The 12754-nt window shown below is 33.8% G+C and overlaps 1 protein-coding gene across 4 annotated transcripts in view; it reads left to right on the top strand.

The window, feature by feature from the left end:
• P4HA1 (prolyl 4-hydroxylase subunit alpha 1) overlaps window positions 1–12754 on the top strand; it is a 99634-nt gene that overhangs the window by 47592 nt on the left and 39288 nt on the right. For 2 of the 4 annotated variants that reach the window (XM_037803950.1, XM_037803952.1), the window contains 3 exons: window positions 835–1011; window positions 3991–4061; window positions 10934–11033. In XM_037803950.1, coding sequence (XP_037659878.1) covers window positions 835–1011; window positions 3991–4061; window positions 10934–11033 — 348 coding nt within the window. Of the gene's footprint in view, window positions 1–834; window positions 1012–2884; window positions 2956–3990; window positions 4062–10933; window positions 11034–12754 lie in introns of all 4 variants that reach the window. The other 2 variants (XM_037803951.1, XM_037803949.1) reach the window with 1 other exon arrangement.

The raw sequence follows: 12754 nt of genomic DNA, 5'->3' as shown, positions 1-12754 counted from the left end.
CATATTCATATCAACTCTGTCCAAGATTGGGGAAGCATCTTTTTTCTCAGAATAATTAAGTTAATTTCATGATTATATAAAAGACTTCTTTGATATAAAGCCTTGGATTTGACTCTAGGTAAATAAAGTGCATGGAAGATAAACACAAATCATTATTTGTTTTGGTATGTTACCCAGTAATTAAAACAAAAACTAATATTATTACTTCTTAGTAAATATTTTAATTGAGAGAAGAATCATCTTTGAAATAATTTATTTAGAAAATATATAGATGATTGAAGGGAACATTTCTTTGTTTCGTTGACTCCTTTATTTGTGTACTTCCTAATAAAAGCATCTGGCTGCTTTGTTTAATAACATTTTTTTGAGCTACTTATTTTGATATTTGCTTTTAAAAATGATTTAAATTTTTTGCCACAAGCATTAACTGGAAGGTATTTAAGTAAACCTGGTTCCGTTTTTTCCCCCCCTTCTAGAAACTGTGTTTTTCTGGGTGCTTTTCGGTTACTTTGTGTTGTTGGGAGCAATGCTAGACATTCATTTCATAATTTCATAATCATTTCATTGTTTCTTTCATATTTATAACATCTGAACTTTAGTCTGGTGGGAAAAGAGGTAAAAAAGAAACCTACTTTTTTTCTTATTTTGGTCTCCCATTTTTCTTCCAGAAAATAAATAACCCTTAAAAATTTACACAGTACTTTCTTTTGTGTGTCCTTCCATATCCTTCCATGTATATGCAAGCATGATTATTGTTTCTTATTGCATGGGAACAAGTATTAAAAAATAATATTACTCTAATATATACATCATTTTTCTTAACTTTATGTTTAGACTCCTCGGAGACAGAAAAAACTCTTTTGCCGCTACCATGATGGAAACCGGAATCCTAAATTTATTCTGGCTCCAGCCAAACAGGAGGATGAGTGGGACAAGCCTCGTATTATTCGCTTCCATGATATTATTTCTGATGCAGAAATTGAAATTGTCAAAGATCTAGCAAAACCAAGGGTAAATAATTTTTTTGTTTTCCCCCCTCAGTTTACTGATTCAGTTTTTCCTTTGTAAGATTACAGAAATGATCACATACATCAGTAACTCTGCAGACAGTTATAGATATTGTTTCCTCAACATAATGGGTGTTGTTAAGTAAGCACTATTTATGCCGTTTTTTTCTGTTTGTTATCATTACATAGTAAGTAACAGATCCTGCAACTGGGTTTGAAGCACTTAATTCTGAAAATCGTAGATGAGATTTTAATTTACACTTAACAAATGTGTTTCAAGCATCTTCCTGAAAAATGTTGCTTATATTTTAGAGTCTTTAAAACTCTCAGATACTAATCAGAACCCAACCTTTTCATATCATCTCTATTTTTATCTGAAAGAATACTTAAAATGTTTTTATTCCCTGTAAGGCACAAGGTAGAATTGGGACAAGCATCATGCTGCTTTGCAATGTTGACATCACATTCATCTTATGAAAAAAAAAGAATGTAAACAAAATTCTATAAACTTAGTGCTTAGCCTAGATAGTCCTCTTTTTTGAGAATGTGTAAAAGCCTACCCTTAATGCTGTTTCCTTTTTCTGTCAGCCTATTTTTAAAACATATTTGGTCTTTTTTTTCCCCCTTAAATTTGTATTTTGAAATAGTTTCAAACTTACAAGACAGCTGGAAAAAATAATACAAAAGCCATACCTATTTGGTCTTATTTATAACAGAATACAAACTGTCATCACTTAAAGAGATTGTTGAATAAGCAAAAGGCATATATTTGTTCTCTTATTACACAGGGGTTGTCCAGCCTTAAAAGTCTAGATTATATATATATATATATATATATATATATATATATATAATTATATATATATAATTATTCACCCCTGCTGTTTTAGTGCAAAAGCAGCCAGAGACAATAAGTAAATGAATGAGTGTGGCTATATTCCAGTAAAACTTTATTTACAAATATAGGCAGCAGGTCAGATTTGGCCTGTGGGCCATAGTTTGCTGATCCTTGTTATATCATAAAGGTTGAATTATATGGATATCTGTACTGCAAAATAAAGTCAGAGTAAGAATATTTTAAAAGTTTTCTTACTTTTCCAAGTTAGTACTTTTTGATTTTTACTAAACAAAGATTACGTTATTAATAATGGAAAAAATTTGTCTAATATGTATCGGGACTTTTCAAGGGAATTCTTATGAATCTGCCGTCAAGCAGAATGCTGCTTATAATTGTATTCTGTTACTCTCTTGATTCCTATTTTAGTCCATTATTTATGGTTAATAAACCCAGTAAACCAAAATATTTTGGTAGAATATTCATCAAGAATTCATTTTCACTTGGACATCAAGTCTTATATCTGTGTTTGTAGGCCTCAGTCTTTAAAGGGGATGTCTCAGTCTGTATGTTTTTGATCAAAAATCCCAACTGCAGTAAAAATTTCATACTCTTTTTGTTAACCTCAAAGTCATCCTTCTATTTGAAAAAAGAGTTTGTGAAATTATTATCTTGGCTGTTACCTCTTTCTTATTGTTTTTAAAACTTACACGTTCTTTTCATCTGCCTTTGTGCCCAGTCCAAGATTATTTCACGATTTGTTTTTGAGTAGCTATCTTGATGGAGAAAAGATTGAGCTTAAAATGAATATTGAAGATTAACCTTTGTGAACAGTTCCTTCACTAAAACAATTACAATTTTTTTAAAACAAAAAAATGAAAAACCAGTCAGTTTTCAAGGCTCAAAACACTGTGACTGGAAGTGTATGGAGTTATTTTCTCTTTCAGCTTCCTTTGTAAAAACACCAGAATTCTGACTGGTTGCATAAATGTGATTCATTTTTTATTTTGTAATGCAACTATTTTGATGGTTGGCTTCACAGCTGAGGCGAGCCACCATTTCAAACCCAGTAACAGGAGACTTGGAGACGGTACATTACAGAATTAGCAAAAGGTAAGAGATGTATATGCTGCATACTTTGCCCTCTAATGAGTGTTTTATACATCCAACAGGAATTATTCATTTAAGGAAGTAGGTCATTTTCAGTCTCCAGCCCGAGTCATCGCCCTGTTTATATATGCATGGATAAACTGCTTCGTGTTTCACAGGTCTTTCCCTTTGACTAGAAGTTCTGTTCTAAATCCTTAATTGGTCTGTTATTTTTAGGGAATTCATATGTTGCTCTGCAGCTTCCTTCAGCTAAGGAATCAAATATGCAGGAAATGGCCTTATACTTGTTTTCTTTTTCCCTTTTCTTGTGAAAGGGAGAAAACGAAAAAGCAGCAGCCTGGCTTAATCTGGAAGTACTCTTTGTTTATGCAGTGCTATCACATTCATAAATGCTGCAGTGAATTCCCGTCATCCTTCATTGTTGTGCTAGCATTTGTTCATCCATCATGTAAAATACCATTGTCATTATGGAGTAATCTATATTCCTCTTGTTGAGGCTTTTTATTTGTAAAAAAAAAAAGAATGTTGACCCAAAACTTGGCAGTGGAAAAGACAGTTAATCTCTAAGCTCAGTCTTCCAAATGCTATTACTTATGAACTTAGTTGCCTTTTATTTCACTAGAGACTTAAAAATAATTTTATCTTGGTGAGATTTTGAAAAGATGAATTTAAGGAGAATACTAATTATTTTTTTTCAAAGTACTTAAAGAACATTTAACTTCTAGATCTGAGAAAGCTCCTGTGAAACACAGTGCTACAAATCATTTACATACAGCTTCAAATGATTTTTTTAAAAAAAGTGAAAGGACAACAAATCTACAACAAAAATCTGTCAAACTATTTTCTGTTGATTTGGAAGTGGCTGTTTTTATTGCCAACTTTCTCATTGTTTTTGCTGATCTGAAATCATCACCAGCCATCTAGACCAATCTGAACCCTTCCAATCACCTGTGGCTTGGCAAAACAAAACAAAACGACCTAAAACCCTAAATTGCCTGCTACTAGAGTAAGTCCTTGTCCTTTCTCTTTTTTTTGTAGCTGCGCCGAGCTACAGTACATGACCCTGAGACTGGAAAATTGACCACAGCACAGTACAGAGTATCTAAGAGGTAAGGGAGTAATGGAGAGAATTTTAGTCATATTTGGAACATCATCTTTCTTGAGAATCTAATTTTTGCAAAATCCATGATGTGGTTTCAAAGACCCAGGTATCATCTCTGCATGAATTCTCATGATAGACTAACCAAACATAGTTATGAGGCAGTTAATAAAAAATTTTCAGAAGTAATGTATTAGATTACAAAATGCCTGCTGAGGCTCCCCCAAGCACTAGTTCTTGACCTAAGAGTTAGAGGTTCCAAACACTTTTCATAGAACAAGGCCTAATTTGGCCTCTGTAGTAAAGCACGGGTTTAAAAATCCCTTGATCACCCAATAGCTGTAAGTATCCAGAAAGGGAATGTGTTGAATAATTATGTAATGAATCCTTTGCAAGTCAAGTAGTTTGAAATTCTTTGCTTTCAACAACAAACCACTGCTCTAGTTGAAAATGGAACAGAATGGAAATGCAAATTCGGGGGGGGGGCACGAACAATGTAAAATTTCCAGTGTTAAAAAATATTTGTTCATTAATTTTTTTTAAGTGGATGGTGGGCATAAAATCATCATGGCATTTAGATTCCACTGGATACATTTAAAAAGTAATCAGTTTTCAAAAATTACCAATATTTGCAATATGCTAGAATTAAATCCTTTGAAACTATTTAAATGATGATGAAAAATTTTAGTAGTCGACTAAAAAATTGAGCAAAGAGTAAAATAATTTTAAGCAATTATTTTAGGTGGTATTCAGGCAAAAATTTTTGAAAATTACTGCTGTACATCATAGCACAAGCACTATGAAGGCTGGACAGAATGCCTTGATTCTGTCCATTTCCTTTCACTTTTTGGGCAAAGCTATATGTCCTTCATATATTATCACATATTAATTTTAAACATGACCCCTCCCGAACCCCTACATATCCTGGTTTCCTAATTGTCTCTGCCCTATTCCACTACCTCCCCCTGCCCCAAATAGAAGACATGAAGAACATTTAGGTTTGCTATAATATGATTTTGATATTAAGCATAGGAGCATTTACCATTAAGGAATACTGATAGATGTTAAGGATTCACAGAAATTAAGTTGGAGAGACATATTTTGAAATGTGATTTATAGTGTTTCTGAGCTGAGATTTAACTCTTAATTTTAAATTAAGCTTAAACTAAGTTTTCATTCTATTAGAGAATCTCATTCATATCTAAAAAATATGACTCTCTTACCTTAAAAAATACCTTAAACTGTTACATACTTTGTCAGAGAATATGGCATGGTTTCAGACATGTTTACTTTCATAAGATATGTGGGTATGTAAATTCTCCAGATTTGGATGCTTTTAGGAAGCATATAAAACAAATTTCATCAACTCAGTGTATTAGAAGTCATTTTTTTGGGAAATTTTCTGTATATACAGTGAACCTTTTGAAGAAATATCCAGGACACAGAGCCATTGGATTCTTGCCAATTAGAATAAATTACTATTGGAAAAGTGATCTACAGATGCTTTTTCCTTAATAACTAAATATTTTTAAACATGGCAAATTTATCTTCAAAATATTCTAGATTTATACTCTGAGAAACAGCTTTATTGAATTTTGCAGAGAAGTACAAACATACTTTGTATTATATTATCTATGGCAGCAGAAGACACTTAGCCAAGAAGCTTTTAGATGACTCTGAAAAACACCAGAATGAATTTACAATCTTGACATTGTATGTAGGGTGGGTGTACCTGTGTGTGTGTATGTTTAAAACAACCTAGTAAAAAAGGTATTTTATAACACAATGAGCTTTATCTTTTTACAGAAAATTATCTAGCAACCCTTTCAAAAATATAAATTGAAAGAGAGGTCTTAACTCTTGGAAAGGAATTTGCTGCATAAAATAACTAGTGTAGTTCATAATTAACAAGTAAAAATAAAATAAAAAATAAAGTTTTTACTACTTTCAGAATTTAATGACTAAATCAAGACATTTTCTGCCAATCACTGCAAATGTGAATTTTGAAGATGACTATAAGTGAAATAAATGAACAGTTTGTTTCCGCTATAAATAATATCTCTGCAAAAGGCATCTCAAATGCAAAATGGAAGAAAGAATTTACGTATTCTGATGTCAGTAGTAATTTAATTGCTTTTGCTATGGGAAACGTGTTTTGAAAGGGTCGGAAGGGAATTCCAAATGTCTGTATTTTTGAGAAATTTCTAAGTGGTTGCATCATCTTTTGTGGAAGTAGAAAATTGCTTGATCCAGCATACAAGCAAATAGAATTTTCCTTGGGCAGATAATATGTAGAACCCCTTTTCTGTTTTAAAATCATAAAACTAAAATTTTTATTTACTTTGACGTCTGTTAACTTTTGGTAAGTCATCTTGTCTTTTCCATCATTTAGAAAATTTATTACAGTTGGGTGATGGAGGAGCTAATAATTTATAATAATGTTGGCTCGATTAGAGAAATAGTATTTTAGTTTTTGAAAGGTATGCAATCATTTATGTTCTCTGAAAAGACAGTTTAATTATATGAGCTCATAAGCTCTAGTTACATTAAGATAAATAATGATGTATGCAAATAATCTGTTTAGAAAGATGCAAAAAACTTCTTTAATTCTAGTGGGATAGTTCTTGAGGTGGTTTTATTTTTTTTTTATACTCTCATGTAGTGATTTCTACAATGTGATACTGTATTCTATTTAAGATTTAATTTACCCATGTTAGTAAGGAACAAAGATGCTGTAAAGAAATAATAATATTTAAGCAAATGTAAATAGTTTTGAATGATTTCAGATTTAAAAAAATTTTTTGGCATAGCTTTTAACAACAATACTGCCCTCTAATGGCTTGGACGGTGGTTCTCAGACTGAGGTAACTGAAATGGACAGAGCTATGTAGTGTTGTTGCATAATTGTCCTTCCAGGAAGCAGAAGGACTGGGTAAATTCCCAGTCTACAAGATTAGCCTTTCTTTTTTAGGCATTAGCACTTAGAGAAGAATTATTGGAAGGTGTGCCCTGAATTATCTTTTACCTTGTAAAAATTTATTTAAATGTTATGTATCAACAAAAACACATGGCGGTTTATTATTAGCTGATTATAAAATGTTAATTTTCACATGTATGTGAAATAACCAGATCAGTTCTACCAGGAACTCCTTGGAATTGGGAGAAATAAGTTCTTGGTGTATATATTAGCTAGATCTGTTACTAAAGTACAGTTCTTTGATTCTTCCCATTTCTGCTTCACTGAGGAATTCTACTCAGCCAGTCCCTGTAAATTTGCAAGAGATAACAAGGCAAAATAATTGTGATAAAATAGGATAAATCTTGGATTACTTCTAAGAAGTTTTCAGAATGCATTCAGTTCATTTGACAAGTATGCATTGAGAATCTATTATGTGCCATGCAGTGTATAGGTTCTGTAGATACAGTGATGAGCAAAAACAGGCAGAATTTATATGTATTTGGAACTAGTAGTCAAATGAAGGTGACAGAACCTAATCAAATAATATAAATTAATGTAAAATTATTACTGTGATAAATAGTACAAGGGAAAGACACACAGTATTATAAAAACATTTGGGGTAGCAGCCTTCTCCACTTCCAGATGTGCAGAGGTGGCCTCTCCCCAACTTAGTATCAGACTGACACCCCGCACCCCACCCCACCCCCGGTAACATCTGACAAGGAAACAGTCATACTTTCTGTTCTCGCCAAAGTCACTGTTATCCTTTTAGATATCAGAGTATCACAAACCTGGACTGTTTTCATGAAGAACATTTTATTTCCTTACATCAAAGAAAACGTTAGAGTATCTGCAGACACAGTGGGAAGAAGAGGAGTGCCAGTCTTCTGAGGAAACAAGATGAAGAGGATTCCCACCTGAATGGGGCTGATCTCTGCAACATCTGGGAATGGGTCAGATGACCTGCAATGGATGATCCATGCTGTGGTAGATCATATGTGCTAACAGATGTTTCTAGACAGAAAGACCACTGTGCTGAAACAGCTGCAGGACCACATACAGAGGTGGCATTCACAGCTGGGTCATGATAGATTTCTTTGAAGATGTACTTTCAGCAGTCAGGAAATGGAGAAATTGGAACAAAGTGCAGAGGCACAGAAACTTACTTGGGTATTCTACTGAGGGATATCTTCTTGATGGTTACTTTGATGATAAGGTCGGACACAAAGTGGAGAGTTATTGGAAGATTGTAAACAACACTGAGTGTTCAACTAACAATATCCTATTTCTGACAGAGATTATTCCAAGGCCAGTGGTGCCAAGGAATCCCACGTGCATGTAGCTGTGATGGTGAGACCTGGCAATGCAGGATTAACATGATGATTACTGTAGCTTCCTCACATCCTTCAACAAATTTACCTGCCTTCCTCAGCTTTCTAAAGAAGAATTTTTAAGGAAGACCACAACAGTTCCTCATAGAGTTGCCCCATGGTCTAGTTTTATTCTAATAAAGTATAGATATGCATATGCTCAAATTACCTTCCGCAGGCACATAAGTGAAAAAAATCTCTGTTCAGTGAAATGGAAGGTTATTTATAAATTATATGTAGAAATTGTTTGGGAACCATAACTTAATTGAGGGCAAAGTGTAGTCAATAGAAGAAAGTAATAAACACAGATCAAATGTGTCATGTTTATCAGATATGTACCAAGATGGGAAACTGGCTTTGAAAAGTTAAAACATTGCTATTTTAAAAACTGGAAGCATTTCAAAGAGATATTGCTAATCATAATTCATTGTCCCTATCGTGAGGGAATAAAACTTAGATGATGACAAATATTTCTCAGTATTTGCCTCTCTATATATAAAGACAAAGGTATTTGCTTCTGCTCCAAAAGAGAGAAAAATTGGGAAAGAAAATTCGCTTCAGTCTTGAACAATCAAGTATATGTTACTTAAGAAGAAGCTTGCTAATCATTGTGGCATCCACAGAAAGCAATTGTCTTACCAATGAAAAAGATGATTGATGTGACAGGTAAAATAGAGATGTGGTTCTTAATGTTTAACAAAACAATCCTAATCCTCCCAGTTGTTATCATTATAGGTTTTATAGTTGTTTTTCTAACTGCTAATTAGCTCAGTGTGAAAAAATGTTAATTGCTCTTTACTGTTTAAAAGAAAATATTTTAAATTTACAGAAATCAGTCTATAAGATCAAAAAGAGCACTAATACGTAATATTTTCCATTGAAATGAATTTGAGAAGTGCAAATATGTCATTTTTCTTGTTTCAGTTCTAATAGGATGTCATGTCAGTTTCCGATTGTGATTAATAAAAATATTTTCTTCTTAAAATATCAGGAAGCATTGACCTAGTCTGGCAGAAGGGGAGGGGTCAAAGAAGGCTTCTTTGAAGTGATGACTAAGGTGATATCTAAAGTCTTAACAAAGTGAAAAGGGAGAGTATTCTGGGCAGAAAGTAAAGCATGTGCACTAATCTTACGGTTATAGGAAACACGTTCTTGAGGAGCACTGGGAAGCAGGTAGCATATAGTAGTAGCGATTATAAAGGAGACCAAGATGTAGCAGCCAAAGAGACTGAAGAGATACCTGGAGAATGAATATTTGAGGAAAAGAGTTTCAAGAGGAATGGACATTGTCAAGTTTCCCTGAAAGAGCAGACCCAGTGAGAATTGGAAAATCTCATTAGATTTAGTAGCACAGTAGGGTTATGGATGATGTTAACAAGAGCAGTTTTGGTGGACTGGTAAGAGACTAGAACTAGATTGGAATGGGTTGGGTAGGGAAAAGTCCGTGAAAAGATTGGCTTGAAGAGGGAAAGGAGAGAAGTTGGTAGCTGGAGAGAGAGAGAGAGAGCGCACGAGAGAGAGATGAAGGAAAAACATTTTTTTCATTTGTTTTTTTAACCGGAGAGACTTACGTTGCAAGAATGATTGAAAGGGAGAGAGGTTGATTATAAAAGACAAAGAAGGGATACTCAGTGATTTATGGTTCCTGAGAAAGCATGAGGTAATGGAACCTAAGGCCTTAGATAATTATTAGCCTTAGATAATAGAGAGCAATCCCTTTTTAGTAGTGTTAACTATCACTTTTATCTAATTTCAGAACATTTTCATCACCTCAAAAAAAAAACTCCATACCCATTAGCAGTCATTCTGTGTTTCCACAGCCCCATCTGCTAGAACCACTAATCTCTCTCTATGGATTTGCCTCTTCTGGACATTTCATATAAATGGAATCATATAATATGTGGCCTCTTGATTCTACTAGGAGTAGAATAGCTGGGTCATATAATAAATCTGTTTAACTTTTTGAGGAACTGTTTTCTGCCAAGCTATTTTACAAAGTGACTGCACCATTTTATATTCCCACCAGAGTCAGAGTGTATCAGGGTTCCAATATCTTTATGTACTCATCACCACTTGTCTGTCTTTATTATAGACATCCTAGTGGGTATGTTTGAGTACCTTTTTAAAAAGTAGTCTAAGCAAGTAATACATGAATTTTTTTCATATGAAAATGTTAGCATTATATCAGGCTAACCTTTGACCTATACCCCAGTCAGTTCCTATGCCCTACCTAGAAATAGCAATTGTTTTCAGTTTTTAAAAACTCCCAATGTAGATAGGCTTAAGTAGCCCCCTTAAATTAATTCAGCTGTTAAGATAGAAACTCTAATAAATGAGATTATAGTTGTGCTTTTTATTTCCAGCCTCTAACAGGAGAATATGACATCTTTTAAAAATTATGACAATCATTAATAAAAATCACATCAGACAAAATAACTAAATGTCTTTAGTTAAGGCTTACTGCCCTAAATATGACTTTTTAAATTGCAGCTATTGGTCTTCATGCATTGAAACATTATCATTATAAACCTAATATTTTCTTCTTGGTCTTAGTGCCTGGCTTTCTGGCTATGAAAACCCTGTGGTATCTCGAATCAATATGAGAATACAGGATTTAACAGGACTAGATGTTTCCACAGCAGAGGAATTACAGGTAGGTAATCACATTATTATCCTTAAAGTTAATCTTTACACTTCTTCAAGAGAAGTTCAGGTGAGATTTCCTAACACTGTACCTCATTTTGCATGGTGGTTTGGGGCTCTAAAAGTGACCATGCAATTGAAACCATGCTAAATGATCATACTATTCAATGGAAAAATTTATGATCTGTTATCTTTAAAATTTTTGGTCAAAACATCAGAAGCTCACCACTTGATATTTTCTGGGTTTTTTTTTTTTGGTTTTTTTTGTTTTAAATGCAATTTTATTGAGATATATTCACATACACCATACATACATCCAAAGTGTACAATCACTTTTTCACAGTATCATCATATAATTGTGCATTTATCACCAGAGTCAATTTTTTGAACATTTTCATTACTCCAAGAAATAAGAAAACGAATAAGAATAAAAGTAAAAAAGAATATGGAATTTGAAGTTTTAAAATGCAGTCAGTATTGTCCTTTACCTTTTGGCCCAATTTGCCCTAGTCCTAACCACATCTGCTTCATTCATATCTCTAGTTGAAGTCTGAACTCTTTTTCAGCTTTTTAAACAGTTGCTATATGTGTTAACACTGACATTCATAGCTGCCAAGTTCTAGCTTTGAGTTTCAGGTGTCACACAGACACCCAAAGTTCCAAGGATTGATCAGGTTATACACAAAGGGATCAGCATCTTTGAATCTGGAGATAACCATCACAATTCAGGAATAGATGTGGCTGCTGTAAGAGCTCACAATCCAGGGACCATTAACAATAAGTGTTCCCACGATAAGCTGTGCTCTAAGGTTCAATTCTGAGTTTACACGTTGTTAGTCCACATTGGTGAGGTATTACAGTGTTTGCCTTTGTTTCTGGCGTAGTTTACTCAAAATGCTGTCTGTAGGATCCATTCACCTTGTTGCATGTCTCACGGCTTTACTTCTCGCAGTTGCTCAATATTCCATTGTATGCACACATAAGAGTTCACCTGTTCCTCAGTTGATGTACCCTTAGGCCACCTCAATCCATTGTAAATCATGCAGACTGTCTTCATAAACACCACTGTGCAAAAGTCCGTTTATGTTCCTGCTCTCAGATCGTCCAAGTATATGCCCCCTAATGAGGTTGCAGGAACTTATGGCACCCACATACTTAGCTTCGTGTGGAACCACCCCATTGTTCTCCAGAAAGGCTATACCATTCTGCCTCCTAATGAACAGTAAATACATACATCCCTCTCTCCATGTTTTCTCCAGCACTTTTATATTTTTCCATACAATTTTATAGAGCTGTATTCACATATCATATAATTATCCACCGTGAATAATCAGTTGTTCATGGTATCATCATACAGTTGTGCATTTATCACCACAGTCAGCACTTGAACATACTGATTACTACGAAAAAAAGTTGTTTTTTTAACGAATAATAAAAAAGATAATAAAAAGAAAAATAAAATATCGTACAGTATAATATAATAGTAGAGTCAGACAACAACACCGCTACCAGAAATCCCATATAGACATAGACATTTAGCTCTCATAGACATTTAGTTTGGTATATTGCCTTTGTTACATTTAATGGAAGTAATGGAAGCATATTACAATGTTACTGTTGACCATAGACTCCAGTATATTATATTATATTTTTTCCCCAATACCATCCCCTTTCCAGCACTCTGCATGGTTGGCATTCATTTGTTCTCCCACATGCAAGAACTGTTTTATA

This window comes from Choloepus didactylus, chromosome 15 (assembly GCF_015220235.1).
Source record: "Choloepus didactylus isolate mChoDid1 chromosome 15, mChoDid1.pri, whole genome shotgun sequence".
NCBI lineage: Eukaryota > Metazoa > Chordata > Mammalia > Pilosa > Megalonychidae > Choloepus > Choloepus didactylus.
Note: the sequence above shows the minus strand (reverse complement) of the source record. Positions and strands in the feature narration are given on the sequence as shown.